Consider the following 25,276-nt stretch of genomic DNA (forward strand, 5'->3'; position numbering starts at 1 on the left):
GGCCATTCACGATTGGAAGGAACCCGGAAACATAAAGGAGCTACAGAGTTTTCTGGGTTTAGCTAATTTTTATCGGCGTTTCATCCCCAACTTCTCACAAACTGTGCTCCCCTTGACCTCTCTACTTAAGAAGGGAGTACGGTTTTCTTTTGAAGGAGAACCTCAGAAGGCTTTCCAACTCCTTAAAGAAAGATTCTCCACGGCTCCCATCCTGATCCAACCTGACCAGACAAGACGATTCATCATGGAGACTGACGCCTCCATTGGAGCAGTGGGAGCCATTCTCCTCCAAGAATCGGAGGACGATCTTGAGCATCCTGTAGCTTATTTTTCCAAGACCTTAACATGTAGCGAACGGAACTATTCCGTATTGGAAAGAGAGCTACTAGCCATCAAGCTAGCTTGTCAGGAATGGCGTCATCTCCTACAGGGAGCTGCTCATAGCTTCTTGATTCGCACCGATCACAGAAATCTCAGGGTACTCCAGCAGATGGAATGCACCAATGCCCGTCATGCCCGATGGGCCTATTTCTTTCTACAGTATGACTTTGTGATAATTTACATTCATCTATGTTCCCTCCAAGAAGCTTCAACGAATGGTTCTTTCCTGGAAAGACTCAATGCCAGCTTGGAACAGTACCTTAGGTGCTTCTGTAGTCCACAGCAAGAAAGGTGGTTTGAATTTCTCTCCCAGGCAGAGTTTGCTTATAACAATGCAATTCACACCACCATACAGATGAGTCCGTTCTTTTGTACATACGGTTTCAACCCACACTATCTACCCTGGGTTAACACACGATCGACCAAGGTTCCGGCCTTAGATGAGGCTCTCAGAGATCTGCACGAGGTACAGGAGACAGCCAAGAAAGCTCATCTAGCCAGCCAGGAGGCCCAGAAGAAGTGGGCAGACAGAAGCAGACGCTCAAACCCCGACTGGAAGGTGGGACAATTGGTATGGCTGTCAACCAGATTTCTTCCCAGATGGATTCACAAGGGGAAGTTTTCTTCTAGATTTCTAGGACCCTTTCCCATTGTTCAACAGATCAATCCGGTGGCTTTCAAACTTAAACTTCCGGATTCCCTCAAGAGGATTCACCCTGTCTTTTACACTTCTCTTCTCAAGGCCTACAAGGAAGACCCATTTCAGAGGCCTGTTCATAAGGGACGCCTTAAGGTTGATCCTGCCCCGGACGAGTACGAGGTGGCTCGTTTGATCGATTCCAGGTATCGTAAGGGCAGGTTACAGTACCTGGTACATTGGAGGGGCTATCCTAAGGGGGAGAGAACCTGGGAGCCTGACTACCACATACATGCTCCTCATCTTGTGAGAAGGTTCCATCGTTTTCAGCCAGGCAAACCGGGGGGACCTGTCATGATCTCTGCTTCCAAAAGGTCAGGACTCACCCAACTCCCTTGGAAGCAGACCCATAACTCAGGTTCCGAGTGCCAACCAGTCCCAATTGGGACCTTTTGGACCCTGTCCTGGCGCCAGTGGCACCAGGCTCATAAATATGCCCAGTCCCAGCGCTGGAAGCGCCGGGCTCATAATGCTTGGATGGACTTACCTGCAGCAGACAATGCTGCTTACTTACCTGCCAGTTGAGCCTCTGATCCTCTTCTGTTTGGGACTACTTTTCCTGTTGGGTGGGGCAGGAGCCACTCCCTAGGTTCAGAACACTGGAACTCTTCTGGAAAGCAGGAACTCTTTTCTTATCTAGGCGAGGCTGTGGAAGGAGACACCTAAGCACTACAGGAGGCTATTTAAACCACACCCGATGGATGAATCTTGCTTTGCGTTATTCTGCATCCTCTGCAGCAGAACGCTCATCGTGTCTTCTGCATCTGATCCTGGGCCTAAGGGAAAAAGGCTTACCATCCTGAATCCAGTCTTCAGCAACACCTATAAAGACAAGAAAGAACAGGTTAGCACTACGGTCTTCAGTGACAGCGCATCTCTTACCTGGTCCATCGGCTGTCACCAACGCCTCGCGCTGCATTCCGGCATCTGAAAGACAAAGGCTTACCTACTCTTCGCGTGCTCCGGAGGTCTTCGCACTGCATTCCGGCATCTGAAAGACAAAAGCTTACCAACTCTTAGCACGCTCCAGAGGCCTTCGGCGCTGCATCCCGCATCTGAAAGACAAAAGAAGGTGCGTTTAAAGACATTGGGTAACTTTATTACTCACGTGCCATTACTCCTTCCCACGCCGAACCCAGTGGGTATTCCGGCACCCTTCAGCAGCTCCGAACTTGTACCTGCAAGATAAAAGGACAGTTAGTGCGCATCGTGAAGCAAGCAACAAGCGCTTACTTACGTGCTTCCAGGCGCTTCTATTCCTCACACGGGTTCCATCCTAAACTCACTTCAGCCCGTCATCCGCCATCGCCGGAACCCTGCAAAACAAGAGACATCATTACAAAAAACTTTTAAAGACATTTGAAATACTCGGAACTTACCTTTCGTGCAGTAAACGACGGACAGCAGTCCTCTGAGGTCAAGAGGCCTGCACCCTTATCCAGTGAAGAAACTGGTTACGGCACCCTGCCCCGAGGCAGATGGAGAGCTCGGCGTTCACTTACCTAAGGTGAGAGCGTTAACCTTTGGGGTTCTACAGGAGAAGAGAAAGGGAAGAAGAGAGAGACACCCAATAACCCCAGTTCATTAATCCCATATTTTCTATCTGCAGACATCTTACTCTTCGAGTCAGACATACAGTGTACAGAGGTCCAGCCCAAAGAGCCAACCGTGTGTTAACACATCACCTTTGAAGATACGGTATTCGCCCAGTCAAGACCGGCGCCTCTGCGGGAATCAGGTGAGCGTTACAGGACCCCCAAGGAAGAGGGGGTATACTGTCAGGAATCGAGGGTGGAAGCTGTGGGATCTATGGACGCTCTAGTCCTCACCCAACATGGCTGCCTCCACTATAAATCTAGGCCCCGCCTCCAGCTTGGCGCTTTGTATCTGTGTATTGCTTACACTTCTACCAGCGCTCAGAGTAGCTCGTAACTTTCTTCCAAGTATCCTCCTCGCTCTCATTTTCGGCGTGAGCTTGTTATTTTCTCCTGTGTCCCTCTCCCCTTTCTGTCCGCTCTGTGTTCTAGTTCTATGTGGTTTTTTCGTAACCGACTATCTGTGTTCTGCCTTTCTCGCTCGCGAACCCTTTTCGGGCTCCGCTTCTTGCTTACCTTCCTGTTTACTTTTTCTCCGCTTGCGAATCCCTTCGCACTCAGCTCCTCGCTCTGCCTTTCTGATTCCTTTTTCTCCGCTCGCGATCCCTTTCGCGTTCCGCTTCTTGCTTACCATCCTGTTTACTTTTTCTCCGCTTGCGAATCCCTTCGCACTCAGCTCCTCGCTCTGCCTTTCTGATTCCTTTTTCTCCGCTCGCGATCCCTTTCGCGTTCCGCTTCTTGCTTACCATCCTGTTTACTTTTTCTCCGCTTGCGAATCCCTTCGCACTCAGCTCCTTGCTCTGCCTTTCTGATTCCTTTTTCTCCGCTCGCAATCCCTTTCGCGTTCCGCTTCTTGCTTACCATCCTGTTTACTTTTTCTCCGCTTGCGAATCCCTTCGGACTCAGCTCCTCGCTCTGCCTTTCTGATTCCTTTTTCTCCGCTCTCTATCCCTTTCGCGTTCAGCTTCTTGCCTACCTTACTTTTTCTCCGCTTGCTAATCCCTCCGCACTCTGTTCTTCGCTCTGCCTTCCTGTACATTATACTGCTTGCGGCTCCTATCTGCTTCGGTGTCCGAAGCATCTGACACTCCCGGCATTCTGCAGTGTCCTGACTTTGGAGAAAGCTCTAGCTTATCATTCCTGAATCTTCATAATCTCAGCCTGGGAGAACCTGCCTTATACCTGGCCTTAGGAACCACTCCTCACCTTGCCTGCAGATCTTCATTCAAGGGTTTTTTCTGCCGTTCCGGCTTTTTCCCTTGGGCACCGAGGCTGGCCCACTGGGAGCCCCCCACGGCAGGTTTCCACTTCTGCCACGGTGGCCTCCGGAGGGGCCAGACCTTACTTGCATGATGAGAAGGTTAGAACACCTAAGGATCTTATCTTTACCAAGAAGAAGGTACGTCCCCGAATCCGGACTACGGTAAAGGACTCAATATCAGAAGATTCAGGTGAGGAGAAGGGGGAGGTGGAGCCGAAGTCTGACAGTATGTGACTTTTCCCAATGGTATCATCCCTTCTACCCTAGGGTCGTCTCCCCCAAGTGTTCCTCCCCCATACAGCCACCCCCAGTATCAGGATCAGGCAGCAGCTGCCGTCCCCATACCACACAGAAGGAGACTACCTCAGGGAAAGAAGTGAGGACATCATTCTGGCACATAATAAGTACATATATACATAATATTACATTAGATTCATCACAGTACATACACCATTGAAGGCTAGGCAATTCCAAAGACGGTGTCCTGAACGTCCCAGACCAGGGGTGGGGGGGCTACTGTCAAGAGTGCCCACATCAGAGTCGTGTGGGGCAATGGGAACCTCTGACTCCGATGCAATACTACATATTCCAGAAGGTTTGGTGCGTGTGAACACGCACACAAGCAGATAAGGAGGCCAGTGACCCCAGCACAGGTGCTTGTGAAACAGCACCCCAGGCACACGTGGTTCCAACGTGTGCCAGTGTTTATGAGCGGACGGGCCGTGGCAAAGAGCATTTTGCTCCTTGTTCCATGTGGTGCTGTGAAGCGGGGCCTGCAGCGGTGAAGGTGGGAGCATTACACTCCATTGTCTGTGTCAATTAAAGCAGCCAGACCGTGGAGGTGAACCGTGGGCTAGGCTGGACGGTCTGGAATGCTCGCCAGCAGTGAGGAGTTTGGATACAGTAAGTAACACTGGGAAATCTACAGCCTCTGGAATCTCACGCGGGTCTAGAGGCAGCAGATAAGTGCACGAGAGTATGGTATATTGTGTGAAGTAACAAGTGCTCTGGTGCCTTATTAATGGTCTACAGCATTTGTTTAGTTTATTTGAGTATCACAGAGATATGGCACGGATTGAAGCATAAAAGACATTCTTTTGACACAACATGGTTTGCTAATCTAAGAGCATTGATGGGGGGGGACAGATGGTTTAACAAATGTTAAGCACAGAGTGGCAGTGAGCATGAGGGTTTTGGCGTGTAGAACTGTTCATGTAGTATGACATTATATTAATGATTGTTAAAAGGCAATTGAGGTTGGTTTATGTGGGTGCATATGGTCATGAGTCAGTATGGTGGTGCATATGAGCAGGTGTCAGGAGACGGTCTGAAGGTAAATGCAAGTGCTCGAGGTCGCAGGAAGGGTAATGCTGATATAATAATTAATGGTTCATGTACAAGGATATGTCCAGAGCATTATTAATACTAGTATTAAGCAAGAAAGTCTACTTATATGAGTCTATACTAGAATCCCTAGGAGTTACGAGTGTGCAGAGTAGAATGTGCTTTCCCTATTTTCCCTTCCAATCCATGACCTCTTCCTAGCCCTCTTTCCAGTGTTCCTAAGTCCATGTGACTATCCACAATCTCTTCCCAACCCTCTTCACCCCATTGGTTGCCTCGAGGAGGACTGTGCATATCAAGTAGGCATCTCGTGCCAATCAAGGTGGGAGGGTCGTGTGAATGAGGCTTTCGTAGTTAGGTTGGGAGTGTGGTTTACACCTACGACAGAATGATCAGAATTGTTCAATAAATAAAATAGGTTACTATATATTTCTTCATATGGTGATATATCCCAGGCCAATACAACCTTGATAGGACTTGATCCTGTGTTTAAGTCACGCCCTGATATCCGACAGTGAAATGCATGGGTGGCTTCCAAAGCTCTCTGAAAAGAAAGGTGAGGTGATCATATGTTTTTGGCAGCTACTTAGGCTGGGTTGTATCTGGTACAGTAAATCATTCTTTTAAATAAAATGTGTACCCTCATCTACCCCATATGGTGGATTCATGGGTAGGGGATTTCTTGATCCGATGGATAAGAAATTAGCTCACAAATAAGCAGTGCAATGGCGTCTCTCACTTTTATGCGGAATTCATTGTACCCATCATCGACTAAAATTCCTTGGAGTTTTCCCTTCTCCCACACGGTAGTCTACATGCATAACGCCACCCTTCATGTCTGTGGTGTGTACCAAAGTGATGCGACAATTTGGAGACTTTTCTCCCAAATGTACAAGTGGAGAGCATCTCTAGACTGGCTTTAATGGTGGCCCAAAATCCTGCTGGCGCAACCTGGTCTTCAGTAATATGCAAGTCTAAACCTGCTATGCAGTGACTTGGAGAGCTAGTTTTGCCTCTGGGGATCTCATGACTATCTTTAGTGGTTTCAGTACTAAGTTGTTTGCAGGTCACAGTCATTGTATCCAGCATGTGTATACCACTTCTGACCTCACTCGTGGTACATGCAAGCAATGATACTTGCGAGATTCTGGTTGGTTTTTATCAGAATGACCGTTATTGTCAGTATATGTTTGGGGAAATCAAATGCCTAAAGATACTAGGGATCGAGCAAAAACGAATACAGGTTTCCCTAAACAAAATGCTGTATGGATTAAATGAAAGCAAAGTGATGAGTATTCAGCGCTGTCCAACACTGTCATGGTTGATTCGGCCAATGGGTGCGTCACAATCACTGAGTTCCAAGTGGTTGATGAAAGAATGTGTGTCAATGAAGTTATTTATTTATTTTTTTAAAGTAGTGGCACGGAGACAGGTTTAAGTACCTTTTTGTTTCACCCGGGTCCTCAGCATCAGTCCCCCCTTTTATTCCCTTCTCGCTCTCTATTGTGTGGGGAATGTAAATAATTCTTCTTTATTCAGCTCCCCTGCACCCTAGCTCCCAGCTAGCACCTAAAGACAACAGTGAAGCCCAAGAAAGATGCTTTTACACTTTTTTCTTTACAAAGCCAACACACTGATGCATTCAGGGTGCTTCTTCACTTTTCTCCTGGACTGCAAGGACGGTGTGCCCTATAAGTTATATGTGCAGGTCCTGCGGGGGAAGGGGGCTTATCTTTCTAATGTGTGGAAGCACAAGCATAGAGCACCCATTCATCTATGAGGCTGCAGGGACACGCGGGAGCTCTCACCTGCTCTTTTTCCTTCACCGAGACTGTAAAGACAAACACAGCTAAGGACTCCGCACACCAGTTTCTCTTCCCTTCATGGCCAGCACAGGGAGCCCAACAGTGGGCTGACTGGCTTCTTTATCTCCAGAGGCACCTGTGATCCTAACTCCAAACTACACTCCCAATGTGTGTACCTGGTTGAGCTTTTCTTAGACTCCAAGCAATTCAGCATTTCGGGGGACCTCACAGAGATACTTGGCCATTTTCCAAACCAGAGACATCAACCCCCAGAGCTTTGGACGACGGCTCCTCCAGACCTACAGCCAGACAATGTGCTACAGACTTACTAAGGGATGCAAAACAGCTGATCAGTCTATAACATTCACTGAGAACTATGCAGGGGACATGCAATGCACTGCGATTGCATGATCCAATATCTTTTACTGCTACAATGGCTCACATTAGATAGAGCAACATGAATCCAGAGCACACTGCCTGCCCTCATGCAAGGCTTCGAGCATGACGCCAGACAGGTAACAAACACCAGTACCACACATTCTTCCTCCAAATTACACGTCTCTCAGGGAGAAGAATCTACAACCTTTTGGTCTCCAGATGTTTTGGACTACAATTCCCTTCTTCTAGGACAAATCTCTACAGGACAGCATAAGCGGTCACACCTTTGCAAGATGCATGCTAAACAAAAGGCAAGTAAGGGTGCAAAACAGTCTTTATGCTTGTTCACTTACCGTTTATAGTAGCAGTGTGCTGCTGACAACACCCAGTCATTTGTGATGATGGAGCCGCCACAAATGCCATTGCCCTTCAATCGCAGGCTGGCCTGCCAGGGCCATTCTCCTTCAGAAGCATCTGTGCCTCCCACGATCCTGCTAGTGATCACTGGGACCCCGCAAACTAGAAGGCAGAGAACAAACTCCTGATTATTGTGCAATTCAAATGACAACCCATTTTGCATTGGGTTGTATTACTTTATCATGGGTGCCAACATTTACTTTTTGAAAATTGTTAATCTGTGGCATCCATCTTCAAGTATTACCGGTAACTAGAAAGTATTTTTCTCAAAATATCAGATAGCAAATACAAAACCATAAAGAGGCTAGGGAATAAGCACAAATATTTTATTAATCGGCAGATAGACATGCTAAAATACCACCAAAATCATATAACTTAAAAAACATTAAACACATCACTCATTCAACAATTAAATACTATTCAACATTGTCTGTACAACCGAACTTCACAAGGCTTAATCTAGCACATCGGTCTGGAGAACTCTATCAAGTTACAGAGGACTCCTAAATCAACAGCAATTGCTTATTTTCACTATTATAAATGCCTACATGCATAGCCTCTATGTGGCTCCATGCCATTGTTGACACCTACAGCCAGTTTTGGTTTTGTAAAGTGCATGCTTTGATAGTGTTTAATTTGCCCCTTTGATAATATGGGCAAACAAGTCCCAGCATAAGAATGGGAAGGTATGAAGTCGCTTAAGGGATGGGATAGCTTGGTAGCCATGTACATGCCATGAGTAGCCTCGAAGTGGGGACGCAATATAACTTCAGAGGAATATGTGGCAGGTAGTCCAGAATTAGGATAGTATAGTTAATTAGGGAGAGCCAGTTCTTCAATTTCTTCAACGTGTGTATTGACAGAGCTTTGAAATGCACTACACATCACCTTGAGGTTGTCTTAGATCCAATGTATAGATGCAGTGCAGACACACACATTAAAGTTTGGAGAAAATTGGAATACAGCCTCATTTGCGGAATGATCCAATATGGGGTATTTTTTTTATTACTATCATTCAAGTATATAGTGATCTGTCTTTCACTATCTTGAAAAGATCCGTTTTTAGAGTGTTCTGAAGTGCAGGTGATTTAGTCATATTCTCAGGTGGGGCTTATGTACCGTTTACACTCACACTTGCAGGCAGGCTTGGCCGTTAGCAGCCCAAGCCAAAGTTGGCCCCAGCAAAGAATGTGCCTCAGCAAAAGATAAGGTGGCTCTTTCTGAGTTTTCTGAGTTTGGTGGTAATTCTGCCGAAATGCTACCAACATTGGATACCGTTAGTGCCACTTGGTCCCGTGGGTTTACCACAGAATTACAAGTGGTGGTAGGGCGAGTTTAGTCCCCATTGTGGATTGTTGGAGGAATTATCACCAGCCAAATTACCACATGGTAATTGCGCCAATTGTTGGAGAAAAAAGTGGAGGATTTACCTCTGGCATCATGCTGGAGGTAAATCTTCCACTTTTCCTTAAAAAATCGGCAGAATTCCCACGCTGGAAGTAAATCCTCCCAAAATCGACACAATTTCCACTTGACAATTCCACTCATGGTAAATCCGCCAAAACGTGTAATTTGACGGGGCACCAAAAATTGAGGTAATTCTGTTACCACCAAAAAAGGATCGATAATGGAATTACTGCCACTTTTTACCACACCGCCAAACTCGGATTCAGCCCCAAAGTAACTACATTGCTGAAAGACCAAATGGAACAAAACGTAAGGCTAAGAAAAGACAATAGTGCTTAGAAGGACGGAATGGCATGGGTACTGTGACGAATTCCAAGGAATTGTCACTCCTTATATGGGGGAAGCCCCTTCCCATGAGGGCAGGGATTTGAGGGCGCTATGCGATAGTGACCCTGGGGGCGGTCCTCAGCAGGTGGATCTCATGGGGAGGGATACCCACCACGGGACCAGTGACGATTGCCTTGGGAGAACACAGTATTCCCTTCTTCCTTTGACTCCCATCCTTACTTTCACCCAACATAGTGTCCTGTGGTCCCCCACACCACCATCTAATTATGTAGAGTTGAGGAAACCAAGTAATCTAAAAACACGGAGACAAAGAAGAGTGACACTGAACTCTATGGTGATCATCAGTTCAGTACTGAGGTGAGGAGTAATGCTGGAGTAATGAGGAATATTAGTAGAAACCAAAACACACAGTCTAGTTTTTGGAGACTGCCTTTTGGTTACCCGTAGTAACAGTTAGAGGAAGGACTAGATCGTTTGTCAAGTCTGTGGCCAAGAAACCGAAAGCGAAGTTTGAATGCTGGGGCCCGAGAGACACGAGGAGAAGCTGCAGACTAACGTGACAGTGAAACAGAGCTGTCGTCTTTGGAAGTGCTGACAATAACCAGCAGACCATGGGAAACTAGAGAACATCCAAGTATGCAAGAGACTTGGGATGCTTCCTGGAGAGAAGCCACCCAGCCCGAATCGCCGGAAATCAAAGAAGGGATGCGGATGACAGCAAGAACTGGTAGAAGAGGTCCGGATGGTCCCCCAGAGAGTCGGAAGAGTCCGAGCAGGACACCATGCAGCTGGAACCCAAAAGCAAGGTGCAGGTGCTCCCTGGGTCCATGAGAGGGGTTGGAACCGAAACAGGGCAACCCATGGAGGGTTTGGAACCCAAGCAAAAAGGCTGATGAAACGTGGGTCAAGGACCCTAACAGAAATATAAGGACACAAATATATACCGCATCTGTAGACACTTGGCAGAAGAGTAAACCAAGTGCCCCGGAATGCCAATATAAATGGGGTCTGGACATGAGGCGATTAGAGGCTGATAACATATAGGTTAAACACCCTAAGAGAAATATAAGAGCACCGATACGTGCCACACCAGTAAACACTTGGCAGAAGAGTAGACCAAGTGCCCCGAAAGATCGAAATAAAAGGGTCTGGGATCCAAGCGAACTACAGAGACAAAGCCAGAATAAGCAGGTTAAAGACCAGAAAGAAATAAAAGCACAAAACCAACACAAGAGTGTCTGGAAACCTGAGAATATCAAAAGGAAAGATAATTCAGGATGTGCTTGGCACAGGCCAATATCTTAGGAGAAAGAAAGGGATAACAAACACATCAGAACAGCAGGAACAAACATTATAACATATCCTATTTGGAAAAGTGTATGTCAGGAGAGTACACCTGGTCTGTTCAGTTGAATATTGATGGGACAGGGGGGTAGAAAACCTCCATCAGTCAATTATCGGGGTCTAGGAACCATATGAAGTTGAGGGAGTCCCACAAAAGCTAAGCACACAGGTCTGGGACCCAAACAAAGAGCGAAGAAACATATAATCAGCGCGGTTCAGGCCCAGAACAAGTCAGAGACAGTCTAGAGGGATCGTGAATCTATGTGAAAGAGAAAAGAACTGTAAACAGCTGAAACCAAGGGCCAGAGATATAAAAGCTATCTTTAGGCTAATGGCTCAGATGAAAAGGCTTTAGGTTGCACGATCAAGCTGCAAAAGAAAGCACACACTTAATGACTATATGGCTACATGTGTTTGTAACACAGACAATTTAGTTATCCAAAATTTCCCATACATTCTCAGCCTACCGAAAATATGCGCTTGATGAGTATTGAACCTATATTGCAGTTGCCTTCTACCTTTGTAAAGTAGCAAGAATCAGTAAACAATAATTCCAAAACAGTCATAAATACAGAAGTTTGAATATACGAAGTTCCAAAAAACCTGACAACACGGGATGCACTTTGGCTATCTGTACCCGGACATAATGAGGGCACAACTAACAATGTTCATCTGAGTCTATGTAAATCCGCGAAGGCAATTGACTGTCAACAATAGTTCTTCCAACACTGTTTTAATGTTAATCCATATGGTAATCCATATTAGACAAAGTAAATAATCCAGCAACCTGTTGAGCATTTATAATAACTTGGGGCAATCAAACAGTACCAGCAGAACCATAGACAATCAATTTTTTATGGCAGAAGTACAAATCCAGTGACCAGGAAGACAAGCCAATAATACCACGCAAACAATACAGGAAGAGTCATGCAACGAGAAATCCAAAAGGAGTGTAACATTAGATTTGGTATCCAGAATAGCAATTAGGAAACACACAAACAGCAAAAACAGCTCACCTTGACGGTTTAGGAGCAACAGTATCGCGGGCCATGTAATCTCTTATTCTGCATCGGAGAAACGCAAGTCACTGCCAGCCGTGCACCCGTAGTGCGTGGTGAGGTCACACGCTGTGGCACTACATGGAATGGGGACCTGGGTATTGTAGTGCAGTACATCAGGGAAAAGACCAGCATCTCACAAGCCTCCAGGGAAGTTGCCAGTCCGGCCACATAGTGCGGCGGTAACAAGTATGTGTTGGTATCACGACAGTAGCCCTCCGCAAAGAACCCCATCTTTTAAGAGGTACATAGGATGCATGAAAGAGAAATAATAGTTGAGGAGTATGTATATTGGAAATAGGTTCCCATGTGCAATTTTCTGGACCATAGCCGTTCCATTCAATAAGGTGATAGGGAACACCCTTCCGTACACGCATGTCGAGTATGGATTGGACTACGTACTCATCAGCCCCTCTCCCAGAAAGGGGAGGAGGTTTATGTGTGAGTCATATGCTTTCCAAAAAGGGTTTCAGCAAACTAACATTAAAAACAGGATGCACATGCCATCTTGCGGGAATCCGTAAATAAAAAGTGACTGGATTAACACAGGAAAGGATTTCATATGGACCAACAAACTTGGGTAAGATCTTTTTTTACCCTGGATGTGTAAATGTGCTGTAAAGAGCCAGACTTTATCACCGGGTACTTACACAGGAGCAAGCAACCTTTTACGATCAGAAAAACTCTTCAAGGTTTCTTGTGCATGGCAGAGATGATAGTAAACCTCTTTATATAGACGCATAAGGGTACATAACCAGTCACCTGTAGCAGGTACGGAATCTGGAAGAGGAGGAAGTATTGGCAAGATACGTGGATGATGACCATATTATGCATAGAATGGGGAACAGCCAACAGAAGAGTGGTATGCATTGTCGTATGCAAAATCAGAAGCTCCTAGTACTGACAACCAATGGGATTGATATTGAAGACAAAAGACATTGTTCTAATGTAGCATTGGCCCTTTTTGTTATCCCATCCGTTTGTGGATGGTAAGATAAGGAGTAACAGGCATCTATACTTTGAGAAACCTGAGGGCGTCCTCACATCTACCTCCTTTGGATCCCCTGTGCCGGTGGCCAGGAAAAAGCCATCGCTATTGGATCCCGACCCTGTGGGCGGAGAAGCGAGGGAGGATCACCTGTGTGGAGGCGTCTTGGGAAAGAGGAATGACATGTCCTAAGTTGAGGCGCTGTATTTCCCTTTTCTATGCTGTAATGAATCCCTAGTCCCAGAACCCTTTGTGGGATATGGTTACCCCATTTCCTTTGGTCAGAATAATATTAGCAGAAAAGACCAGCCTCAGAGACCCAGAAAGAGGGGGTGAGAGAATAAGGTGCCCTTTGGCCAGACAAGGTATCCCCCTTTCTCTTGTGACAGACAGCCTAACCCTCCCCTGACTTTTATGGGTTATTGTAGACCAGTTTCCCCAATTTCCCACATACAATACCTGATACTACTGACACGAAGAAGAGGCAACTGAGAGCGATATTACCTCCTTTCACCGTTTTGGCACTGAGACAAAGAAGTTGCATGTAAGGACTGTAAGGGACAGGCATGTCCCTCTAATTATGGTCAGGTGGGGCCAATAAGGTGTTCACATCGGCAGCCAGTCAAGGGGCTGCAAGTATATAAAGAGAAAGAGCAACAGAGAGAGTGACAGGGAGACCTGAGAGCAGAGCAGCAGCAGGAGTCCCTTATGGAGAGGCAGCCGTGGTGGTCTAGGAGGTAGAGGACTTGCGGGAACCCGAAGTGGATGGGTTCTGTCATTTACCTGAGCATGGGAGCCTCCAAAGCCTGGCACAAGCAGCAGGAGCTGCTGGAGAGTGCGGAACCCTGAGGGCATGGTCCATGTGTGAAAAGAAGCTGGTGGTGCCGGTGCAAAGGAGAAGCTGTACAGCGAGCGAGTGAAGCTTGCACCAGTGGGTTTCCGTGCATCTAGAGCAGAAGGGAAGCCGCTGGAACCATCTAACAAACTTAAAGAAGGCTGGGGAGTGTTGTAGGGATGCTCTAGCGTCGGAAAGCTGCTAACAGACCTCCAGTGAGTAACTGTCCATACAATTTAACAATTGAACACATTGAATACCAAACTATACAAATCTTTAACTTTGAAAGAAAAACAATATGTTATGACTGCCGAACATAATGAAAACTTAACATTGAGTCAAGCAAAGTATTGAGTATCAAACTCACACATAGTTTGGCTTTGAAGCAAACAAGTTTCCAATTCAAACTGAATATAATATGATATATGATATGATATGATATGGCATTTATAATGCGCCTATACACAAGTGTTTCAAGGCGCGACGAGGCAAGGGAGAGGGAACAAGGGAAACAGACAACGATCCTAGTAGGCCAGGTGTCATTCAAATCCTGCAAGTGCATGGGAAGGGGAAGAAGGGGAAGAAGGAGAAGTGTGGGGGGATGGGGGAGAGGACAGTGCAGTACATGGGATAAGACAAAAAAATAACCAATAAATAAAAGTATGGCCATCAGGTGGCAAGAGAAAGGGTAAGTGCAGACGTTCAGTGTCAAGTGCTGGAAATGGGACCGTAGGGGTACATAAAACAGTCACCATGGGCAGGGGTTGACAGGAAGACAGTGCAGGAGTGCGATTGGCGGGGGAGTAGACCTGGGACCGAGATCAGAGGGTGGCCAGGTAACCAGTGCAGTTTCAGTGTCAGCCAGGAAATCAGCAAGGGAAAGGAGGAGAAAAAGCAGACGCAAAGAGAAAGGTTTTGAGGTGCTTACAGAACCGAACATGATTCTCCTCAAATTTAAGGGAGGCAGGGAGGCTATTCCAGAGGGAGGCCCTAGCTGAAGAAAGAGATCTACCGGCAACTCATTGCTTGGAGAAGCGACTGACCCTGAGGGAATTGGAGGCAGATGAGCGAAGAGCTCGAGAAGGAAGGTATTTAGGAAGGGAGAGTTGAAGGTATTGATGCCCCAGGCCCCAGAAGGCCTTGTGAACGATGCAGAGGGTTTTGAACTTAATCCTCGCAGCAACTGGGAGCCAGTGCAGAGATTTCAGTCCTGGAGAGAAACAATCCCTGGGCTTGAGGCCAAGGAAAAGTCTTGCAGTCCTGTTCTGGATAAGATGCAGAGGGCGGAGAGTAGAAGCAGGCAGATTTAGAAAGAGGCTGTTGCAAAAGTCCAGCCTGGAGAGAACCCATGCCCTGGAGACAGTGAGCTTCTGTGGGAAGGAGAGGAAAGGAAGAATACCTCTGAGGAGGTGCAGCTGGTAGTGTAACTTCTTAGAGATGTCAGAGATGTGAGGAGAGAAGGAGAGTGTAGAGTCAAAGATGACCCCAAGATTTTTAGCCTTGCAGGTGGGAGCAGGAAGGGGGCCAAGAGAGGCCGGCCAGAGAGCTACAGGAAAGGAGGGAGCGGGTGTGCCGATGAGGAGAATCTCAGTCTTACTGGCATTAAGGCAGAGGTCATTGGCGGCACACCACTCCTGGATAGCAGACAGGCAGCTAGAAAGTAAATGAGGAGGCCGAGGGTAGCCTGAAGATGAGCTGAGTGTCATCCACATAGCACTGAAAGGTGGGGCAGAGAGCAGCTATGCGGTGGGCCAGGAGTGCCAGGTATTGTTTGAACAGCCAGGGGAAGAGGTTAGACCCCTGGGGGACACCACAGGTAGAGAAAAAGATAGCAGAGAGGAAGGACCCAAGTGGAACCTGGGACGGTCGGTCGGAGAGGAAATAAACCAGCCACGCCAGAGCCAGACCAGTGATACCCAGGTTATCACGGAGACGGTTCAGCAGGATGGCATGGTTGACCGTATCAAAGGCAGAATAGAGATCAAGCAGGATGAGGACACAAGGGGGGTTAGAGTCAAGGTTGGATAGCAGGTCTTCACGGATGTTCAGGAGAGCAGTTTCTGTGCTACTGGTGGCTCTGAAGCCAGACTGATGGTCATGAAGACAACCAACAGATTCAGTGTGGAGATTAAGCTGGGAGATGGCCAGTTTCTCCGGGAGCTTACCCAGGAAGGGAGTGATGTAGATGGGGCAATAGTTAGCCGGGCATGAGGGGTCAGCAGAGGGTTTCTTAAGAAGGGGGTGCACAAGGGAGTGCTTCAGGGCAAATGGGAAGACTCCAGTGGCAAAGGAGTGATTGCAGAAATCAGCCAGGGCAGGAGCCAGGGAGTCAATGTGGTACTTTATGGTTTTGGAGGAACAGGGGCGAACCTGTTTTGACGAGACTTTCATAGATTGGACTTGTCTAGAAACCTCGTCAGCAGAGAACAGGGGAAAGGCGGAGAAGGAGGGAGGAGAGGAGGTTGCAGAAAAGCCAAAGGAAGAGCAGGGAGTGGGGGAGGGAGGGCATAGGAGGAGAAAGGGGACAGGATGTCTTGAGTTTTAGAGATGAAGTGAGAAGTTATTGCCGTACAGAGGGCCTGGGAGGGGACAGGAGAGGTAGAGACTGCGGCAGGATTGGCCAGTTCCTTGCAGATTTTAAAGAGTTCAGCGAGTTGTTAGATGCTGCAGAGACGCTGGCTTGGACATGCGCTCTCTTCTTGGTTAGGACAGAGAGCCGGTATTGCCTTTGCAGCAGGCGGCAGGCCAGTTTATCAGAGGATGTACATGAAGCACTCCATTTCCTCTCGGCCACCCTACACTTGCGTTTAAGGGTGACGAGGTCTGAGTCGAACCAGGAGTTGCACTTGGCTTTGGGCTTCAAGCGGATTCACATGACTGGGGCAAGGATATCAAGAGTATCAGCTATAGCAGAGTGGAGCGTGGAGAGGGCTGTGTCAGGATGAGAGTCAGCCCGAGGGGGGGTGGGAGGTGGCAGCAAAAGCCTCAGCTGACACGCGCTTCATGGGTCCGATGTCCAAGAAGGTGGGTGGCAGTGATGGAAGTGGCTTGGCCTGAGGTGTAGGGAGGGCGACGTGGGAGGAGAGGAGAAAGTGATCCCTCCAGGAGAGAGGAGTGGTGAGAGGGACAGAGAGGGGAAGGTCTGAAGAGATCAGAACATGCAGAGTGTGCCCTGCAGAGTGAGTTGGGCCAGAGGGGAGAATGGAGAGTGAGAGAGAGTCGCAGAGGTCGCAAAAGAATCCAGAGGAAGGACAGGAGGCATCCAGGAGGATGTTAAAGTCTCCAAGAAGGCAGAGTTGAGTAGTGGAGTCCAGGACTGAGACGGAGAGGTCAGCCCACTCAGAGAGGAAGGATGGCCGATAGATAGCAGCCACAGTGAGTGAATGGCAAGGGGAGAGAGAGAGCCTGCAGACGAGGCATTCAAAAGAGGAGTAGGCCTGTGTAGGAGTGACGGAGGCAGGAATCCACTCGGGGAAGATCAGGGCTACACCCCCATCAGCACGCAATATAAACTGAAATTCAAATATAATGAATCTAGGTTGCACATCAAGTGACACTTACCTTACAAGTTGAATATATTAAAGGCCGAAGGAAGTGGAAACAATGAATGATAAGAACTGAATGCTGCGTGACATGTCTACATCTTGACAAGGAGTGTGCGATACATGGTGGTAGAGTCACGGGCAACCAAGGAGAAGCCAGAGGAATAAAAGAATACCCCCTAAAACCAAGAGGTCAATACAAAGAGCCAAGTGAAAGTGACTTTGCGCACAGGAGCCAGCGCCAAGAAACCTGTGTATGGGCTAAGGAATCTACGGATCCTGGTTGCTAGACCTGTGATGGGTGGACCGTGTTTTATGACAACTGCACCTCGACCAGAGAATCCCGAATGGTGAAAAGCAAAGGACACCACAAAGTTAGCCACCAAAACCACTGTAACACTTTAAAAGACTGAAGAAAGTGAAGTCTTGGGGAAGGGAATCCTGAGACTTGAGGTATTACACTTGTTTTCTTGAGAGCAAAGTTGTGAGATCCTTTTTGTCTGGATTGTGGAACGTAAAGCTTGGGGAAGGGAATCCCAAGGATTGATTTGGAACCATATCACTTTGAACTGAAGAACGTAAAACTTTGAGACATTTTGTTGAAGGAATTGTCATATGTCTATGGATAACTTTCATATACTTGGGGAAAGGGAGCTGAGAGTAAGGTATGAGCTGGAAGAAGCTCAGAACTTTATGTTGAACACTGCTTCTTTTGACTTTGATATCACTACACATTTATTGGTTATAGTTGTGAGGGCAAGGATAGGTTTTGGACAAAGAGGGACTATTAAGTTGAACTCTTTGACACAGACTTTCCTTAGATTTGTCCAGTTAGGGAAATCCCACCATAGCTTAGGGCTAGTTAGTTGTTCAACCATCCTGACATTTAAGTCCACTGTCTGCAGGCTTCTTCATGATGCCTTCACAATACCAAGAAAAGACATCAAAGCTTGCCAGAACTTGGAAGTGAATTGGGTACCACAATTGGATACTACAATGGATGGTAGACCAAAAAAACTGTCAGTGCCGTCAAAAAACAGGGCAGTGGAGATGCCATGGCACGGTATAAAGAGGGCCATTTTTGTAAATGTATCTACAGCAAAACGTATAGAAGTCAAATTGTGACTGGTGGCATCTCCACAATGAAATCCATGAAAACTGACACCCACAGTTTATGTGGAATGGGCATTAATTGGAGCAATCCTCTTTTAGGGCCTGTTAGTGATTTGCCTTGTGTGCAGATGGCACAACGTAATCGATCACGCCTCATTTCATATGAGGCCACCAACACCAGCGTTACAATAATTGTAGTGTTTTGTGTGGACCTGGATGAGCGCTAAGTAGGTTGTCGTGGGAATATAATATGGCCATTCTCCGAGTGGTCTCAGTGGGTATATACAGGCGATCTTTTATAAATGGCAGACCATTACACATGGAAGCACTAAGTGCATCCACTTCAGAGGGATCTTCAGTTGTCCATCAACGAATGTCGTCTAAAATGGAAACGGAAGCCGTACTAGCACAAAGGACAGATTCCTTGGGTAAGATGAGACATTGGTCAGTAGGTGTTGGAGCCTCCCCCATTATTCGAGATAGGGCATCACCTTTTCCGTGTTGCACCCCAGGTCGATAGATGATATTAAAATTGAACATAGCAAAAAATAAATGCAATGCATTTGCCTTGCGTTTGTGCATTTTGCATGTGCTAAGGCCCGCAGACTGCAGTGATCCGCGTAAACGGTCACTCTGTGTTTCGCACCGAAAAGATGTTGACATCATTCCTTGAAATCAACCCTGATGGCTAACAGTTCCCATTCCATGATGGTATCATTATTTTCAGTGGCTGTAAGGGTACAGGCAAAATAAGCCACCAGACAGAATGCCATAGTAGTGGGGTATTTTTGTGACAAGACTGCCCCCAAGGACAAAAGCGGAAGCATTGGTTTCAACAATGAATGGCAAAGAGGGGTCCTGATGTTGTAGTACAGGAGCTGTGGTAAATGTTTGTTTCAAGGACTGGAAGGCATTTTCGGTCTGTTCAATCCAAAGAAAAGGAACTGAATGACAGGTAAAATGGGTTAACAGAGCCACAATGGACGAAAAAGAGATGGTAAACCGTCTGCAAACATTTGCAAATCTTAAAAATATCTGTAGGGCTAAGACAAAGGTAGGGGGAGTCCAATCAAGGATGGCCTTAATTTTTGCTTTATTCATTTGTATACGACCAGAGGTTAATTGTGGTGTCAAACACAATATTCATGACCCCCAGAAGAGTATTAAAATCATAAGAAGCTGGATCATTTGATTCCAAAAGTGGATTCGCCCAAGCTGCCGCTGTGCCACCTAAATGTGACAATACAAAGGCCGCCTTAATTGTGGCATCAGGAAATGCCTGAGGTCGGCATAAGAATTGCAGTTTACATTGATTGATGAAAGTATGATATTGTATGATATTGTTTAGGGTCACCCAAGAAACGCTATTGTGGTGCCAAGGGAAATGGTGCAGGTAATAGCACGGGAGTGGAACCAGGATTTGAAAGAGGGGGTCCCGGTGGTATGGGAGCAGCTGCAGTTGCCGTAGCCCCAAATTCATCATCGGGCTGAAGGGGATACACAAGAAACTGGAGCTATGTAAGGAAGGCATGGTATCAAAGTAAGACAGACACAAGTGATTAAATTTCAAGGGTGTTTATTAAACAGTAAAGTGGGTGAGATAAATGCCTAATATAAACCTAAATCTAAGATGGGAACAAGCTACGACCATCAAATCATAATAATACAGAAAAGAAAGAAGTGTCCACAAACTGATAAATCAGGATATTATGGCCGGGTCTCCCTTCCCTATGTATTTTAGCATGGGAAAAGGCGGGACTCTTGAGCACAGCACACTCCTGGGCTTCTCTGGAACGATCTTACAGTTCTTTTCCTCTCTATATCAGGGCCTTCTGTGCCCACGTCTGTTCCTTGGAGGGCCTGATATGCCAAAACAACAAAACAAAAGTTCCTTCTGGTAACTTTTACGCCAGGTGATTACGCTTCACCCTAGGATCCCCTCAGCCAGGCTCTGTTACTTCCTTCAGCGTTAGCCTCTCAAAGCACTTCCCAATATTACAGTTTGCACATCGTTCCCCTCAGCCGGGCGCAAACGCTATCTTCACAACTTCCTCAGTCGTGTTCACACTTTCCACAGTTCACAATTTCAGCATCTCATCAGAAAGCGGGGGTTCCTTTCCCCTAGATTTCTCTTAGCATCCTTGCGTCGGATTCACATTTGCCATTGTTCATATCTCAACAAAAGTCATTCTAGACCCCTTAGGTTCTTCCCTTTTCCCAAGTCCGGGTCTCAGGCTCCAGTCATGCTTTCTCTTAAGCCCCCAGGCAGGATCTCTCAAAAGCCCCCAGGCATCCTCTCTCTAAAGCCCCCAGTCAGGCTCTCTCTAAAGCCCCCAGTCAGGCTTCGCACAGTTGGTTCACACGATGTATGGTCGAGTTCACGTCTGCCTCCACAACTTGTCAAAACCTTCTACAACGTGTCATGGACTTTCGATTGTACAAGGGGTTTGGCCTGTCGCTTGTATGACCACCTTGACACCTCACGCCAGCCTTCCCTATGGCCTCTTGGTACTTGTACTTTCTCCTGGTTCGGAAGAGAAGGCACCGGCCAGCGACCTTCAAATGAGTGCCCACGTAGAGCCGGACGACTATCTCTGGTGCCAGTCTCAATCTCAAAGTTCACAAGGGTCTCCCTCTGCCAGGCTCGGACTCCTCCTGGGGCTCACAAAGGCCTCCCTCTTTCAGCTCGGACCCTGCTTCCCAAAAATCTCTTAAAAAGTCCACAAGGGGTCTCCCTCTGCCGGGCTCGGACGCCTCTGCCAAGGTTCACACTTTCAAAAAGGGCCTCCCTCTTCCGGGCTCGGACGCCTCTGCCAAGGTTCACACTTTCAAAAAGGGCCTCCCTCTTCCGGGCTCGGACCCTTCTCAAGACTTCAAAGTTTTCAAGGAAGACTTCCCTCCGCCGGGCTCAAGTCTCCTCTCATACCTCAGTTTTCCAAAAGAAAGGTTTGACTTCCAGTCCTAGAATGTACTGTCAGGACTTTGCTCCCACTTCTCAGCTCCCCAAAACGGCATTTGGCATTGGGAGCTGCAGGAGCTAAAAGGGGATATTGTTCTGAGGTCAGGGTCTCCTCTGATGACCCTCAGAGACCTGGGTTCGCCTGACTGGGCCAGGGGAGGAGTCTTGCTGTGGGTACTGCCATCAGGGACACAGAGGACCCAGAAAAATATGAATATGAGTTGGATAAACTACACAAGAAACTAACTGATCCAGGATATCCAGAGGTGGATTTGCAGAAAGCCACAAACAAAGGGGGAATTACAGGTTTGGAGGTAGCCATGCCGCAAAGGGTCCCTCGAATGAGGAATTACTGAGCCATTCCGACCTTGGAGGACCTGGTAATTCCTCATTCGAGGAACACTTCCCCATTCACATTCGAGCCCCCATAGGGCTCAATGGGAATGGGGAGGGTGCTAACAACGGGCACCATCATGCTAACACACTACTGCCTTCCGTTCTTCAGGTAGACAGTAAACAGCAACATTAACATCACTTTCACTAATGATTGACAGAATTTCAGAGTATGAGAAACCGGTTTGGATAGGCAACAGTATGGACCAGAATCACCATAGCAATTAGTTAACACCTTTCTTAATAAGTATTGTAAATTTGTATCAAAGTTATAGAGAATGTTTATGAGTCCATGGTTTTAATTAGCATCAAATAGATAGTAGCATGATCGATTCATAATCGGCTGAGATTATCATAACATTCATACATCTGAAGGACCAACAAACAAGTATACGAATTAGCGGATATTGAAATACATATAACAGAGACTGCGAATGCGCGAGCCGCGCATGGAGAGCTAACTGCATCGGCTCGCGGCGGCCATGGTAATCATCCTGAAAATATTCTGTTCCCGAGACTCCATCCAGCCTCAAAACGTACCAAAACAGAGGCGGACCCACTAGGGCAGCAAGCGCTGCAATCTGGGGAAAAAAAATCGGATCCGGGAACACTGGATTCGACCCAGCGACCGCCAGCGTGTGGCCTGCCCCCATTGTTGGGCAGGCAAGAACGGTCGACCTGCCCCTCCTCCCCGAGCTGCCATGACCACTGAGGCCCCCCGGGGAGAAGACGAAGCAGAGACGGGGGACGGGCCGTGGTGGTTTGCTTGACAGCGAGAGATGACCGCACCCCACCAGCACTGCCAGAACGCCGCCCAGGGTCCCTCCCACTCGCCTGATCCCTACGTCCACACGGGCACCAGACGTGTGCTCTGGCTACGAGCACTGCAGCTGACACCATCCTGCACTGACGAGGGCCCAAAAAAGCATGTTCTCCCTACGGCAGACCCCAGGATCACGGTGCCCAAGACTGGGGCCTGGAACTACTGAGATCCTTTCCAACAGCTGGGACGCGGCGTGCCCTGGACTGAAGCCGTGGAGCTGAACGGGGAAGGAACAGCCCGGAACAGATAGTGGGCAGACACCCACACCGCCACATCCTGCGGACCGGACCCTGGTGGGGAGCACGGGAGCGCCAGGGGCCAGGACCGCGGGTAGACCGCAGCATGGTCCACGCGGACGCGGAGAACATAAAGAGCTCCCCCTTGGTGCCTGACCCAGCATCCGCAAAAAGAGGACGAGGCCCCTCCCCCCACAGCACAGGCATCCACAGACAAACACGACCCGCATCGGGGAGCTGAACTGGGGTGTGTCCCCCTCCCCCCCCACCAGCGAGACTGCAGGGCCCGGGGTCGAGACGCAGCACAGTGAAGAGATCTCAGTGCTGCGCCCCCTGACGGCGAAGGGCACGCCAAAAGCAGACCCAGCACCAACAAAGTACATGCAGGGGAGGTGGGGCCCTCCCCTTCCATCCCACAACTCTACGCAAGATCAGACTATCAACAGGACCCACGAGACCCGCATAGCTAACACGGCACACCCCCCTGAGAAGAACTGTGGGACAGAGGAACAGCGCCGGACAACGCCTACCCTGTGGGGGACATTGGCCGGATTCGACCCGGCGACGGCCAGCGTGTGGCCTGCCGCCATTGTTGGGCAGACAAGAACGGTCGACCCGCCCCTCCTCCCTGAGCTGCCACGACCACTGAGGCCCACCGGGGAGAAGACGGAGCAGAGACGGGGGACGGGCCGTGGTGGTGTGCTTGACGGCAACAGACGACTGCACCCCACCAGCACTGCCGGACCGCCGCCCAGGGTCCATCTCACTCGCCTGATCCGTACGTCCACAAGGGCACCAGACGTGTGCTCTGGCTACGAGCACTGCAGCTGACACCATCCTGCACTGACGAGGGCCCAAAAAAGCATGTTCTCCCTATGGCAGACCCCTGGACCACGGTGCCCAAGACTGAGGCCTAGAACTACCGAGATCCTTTCCAACAGCATGGATGCGGTGTGCCCTGGACGGAAGCCGTGGAGCTGAACGGGGAAGGAACAGCCCGGAACATATAGTGGGCAGACACCCACACCGCCACATCCTGAGGAGCGGACCCTGGTGGCGAGCACGTGAGCGCTGGGGGCCCAGACAGTGGGTAGACCGCAGCACGGTCCACATGGATACAGAGAACATAGAGCTCCCCTTTGCTTCCTGACCCAGCATCCCCAAAAAGAGGACGAGACCCCTCCCCCCGCAGGCATCCACAGACAAACACAACCTGCATCGGGGAGCTGAACTGGGGTGTGTCTCCCCTTGTGCCCCCCCGCCAGCGAGACTGCAGCACCTGGGGTCGAGACGCGGCACGGTGAAGAGATCTCAGTGCCGCGCCCCCTGACGGCGAAGGGCACGCCAAAAGCAGACCCAGCACCAACAGGGTACGTGCAGGGGAGGTGGGCCTCCCCTACCCCCCCACAACTCTATGCAAGTTCAGACTATCAACAGGGCCCACGGGACCCGCATAGTGAACACTGCATAGCCAACACGGCACACCACCCTGAGAAGAACTGTGGGACAGGGGAACAGCGCCGGACAACGCCTACCCTGTGGGGGATGCTGGCCGGGTGGGGTGGCCTGCTTGGACTGGTCTCGGATGCCCGGTACGCCACCAAGAGCATTACCCTACCTCCACAGAGACCGCATACACTGAAGGTGGGGCAGGGCGGCAGTGACCAGGGGCGCCCACCTCCCCCAACCAACATAAGCACCCCGGGCCCACGGCAGAGCCATAGACTTCCCCTCCTCCGCCACGCTGCTGACTAGTGGCTGAGGGGGACAACCAGCGGAGCATCACCCGTGGGGCACTACTCCCAAGGGGACAGAGACCCCAACGCACAAACCACAGCTCCGGCGGGATAGATAGCCTCGGAGGAAGGACCCACGGGCAACCCACATAAAAGAAATAGACACTGAGGTTACAACAAGCTTCCAAAGCTGGGGTCCCGACCCTACCTACAAGGTGCTAGGCAACCACTCCACACGGGAGAATCTCCTGCCGAGACCACACACCTGGTAAACCCAAATCTTACTGGATTAATTCAGGCAATAGAACCTGGGAACTAACGACTACAGGGGAACCCACCCAGCACTGCCCAAACAATAGCCTTTTGGGAGACTTGGTTCACATGGTGGTACGCATAGGGGAGAACCGGAAGCCAACCTTCGAGGCTGCAGTCTCCTACACGCTACACCCAAGAGGAACACAGTCTACAGCTGCGGATACAGCCTTCGAGCAATGCCTCAATAGACGCAACCGGCAAGCCAAATTAAGGGATCCACCCCTAAAGGACGGGAAATAATCTCACTGGCGCACCAGAACGGAGGTCGGTACCATAGAGGATAGACGCATGACAAATCTCC

General features: G+C 48.7%; 1 protein-coding gene across 2 annotated transcripts in view; it reads right to left on the bottom strand.

Annotated features, from left to right (window-relative positions):
- The window catches only part of LOC138580911 (serine protease 27-like), a 761,370-nt gene that overhangs the window by 410,477 nt on the left and 325,617 nt on the right, over positions 1 to 25,276 (bottom strand). For both annotated transcript variants that reach the window (XM_069651842.1, XM_069651841.1), the window contains exon 3: positions 7,815 to 7,980. In XM_069651842.1, the coding sequence (XP_069507943.1) occupies positions 7,815 to 7,980 (166 nt within the window). The remainder of the gene's footprint in view (positions 1 to 7,814; positions 7,981 to 25,276) is intronic.

The sequence above is a fragment of the Ambystoma mexicanum genome, chromosome 3p, assembly GCF_040938575.1.
Source record: "Ambystoma mexicanum isolate Mex_15411 chromosome 3p, UKY_AmexF1_1, whole genome shotgun sequence".
NCBI lineage: Eukaryota > Metazoa > Chordata > Amphibia > Caudata > Ambystomatidae > Ambystoma > Ambystoma mexicanum.